Genomic DNA, 692 nt, shown 5'->3' with positions numbered 1-692 from the left:
CATGGTCATTCCCGGTGTGTGATCCGTCATTCCCGGTGTGTGATCCGTCATTCCCGGTGTGTGATCCGTTATTCCCATGTGTGATCCGTGGCCATTCCCGGTGTGATGATCTGTGGTTGTTCCCAGTCGGTGTGTGCTGATCCATGGTCATTCCCAGTGTTCTGATCCCTGCTCATTCCCGGTGTTTGTGTGATCCCTGCTCATTCCCGGTGTTTGTCTGATCCCTGCTCATTCCCGGTGTTTGTGTACTCCCTGCTCATTCCCGGTGTTGTGATCCATTGTCATTCCCGGTGTTGTGATCCCTGCTCATTCCCGGTGTTCTGATCCCTGCTCATTCCCGGTGTTTTGATCCATGCTCATTCCCGGTGTTTTGATCCATGCTCATTCCTGGTGTTTGTCTGATCCCTGCTCATTCCCGGTGTTGTGATCCCTGCACATTCCCGGTGTTGTGATCCCTGCTCATTCCCAGTGTTTGTGCTCCATTGTCATTCCCGGTGTTGTGCTCGGTGCCGACGCTGGGTGTTTTTCCGCCGTCATTCCCAGGACGCGGGGCAGCGTTCCCTGTCCCCGGAGCGCTGCGGATCCTGCGGGATGCTCTTCTCCCCCGCCCTGCCCGAGGATCGGCTCCAGCACCTGCGGCACCACCGCAGCCTCCGGCAGAGACCGCGATTCCCGGTCAGTGACGGGATAAA

General features: G+C 57.4%; 1 protein-coding gene across 1 annotated transcript in view; it reads left to right on the top strand.

Annotated features, from left to right (window-relative positions):
• The first annotated feature begins 591 nt into the window (after positions 1 to 591).
• Positions 592 to 692, top strand: part of LOC109022420 (S-antigen protein-like) — a 7636-nt gene continuing 7535 nt past the window's right edge. Inside the window, exon 1 of the mRNA XM_033511606.1 lies at positions 592 to 675. Coding sequence (XP_033367497.1) covers positions 592 to 675 — 84 coding nt within the window. The remainder of the gene's footprint in view (positions 676 to 692) is intronic.

This window comes from Parus major, unplaced genomic scaffold, assembly GCF_001522545.3.
Source record: "Parus major isolate Abel unplaced genomic scaffold, Parus_major1.1 Scaffold379, whole genome shotgun sequence".
Classification (NCBI taxonomy): domain Eukaryota; kingdom Metazoa; phylum Chordata; class Aves; order Passeriformes; family Paridae; genus Parus; species Parus major.
Note: the sequence above shows the minus strand (reverse complement) of the source record. Positions and strands in the feature narration are given on the sequence as shown.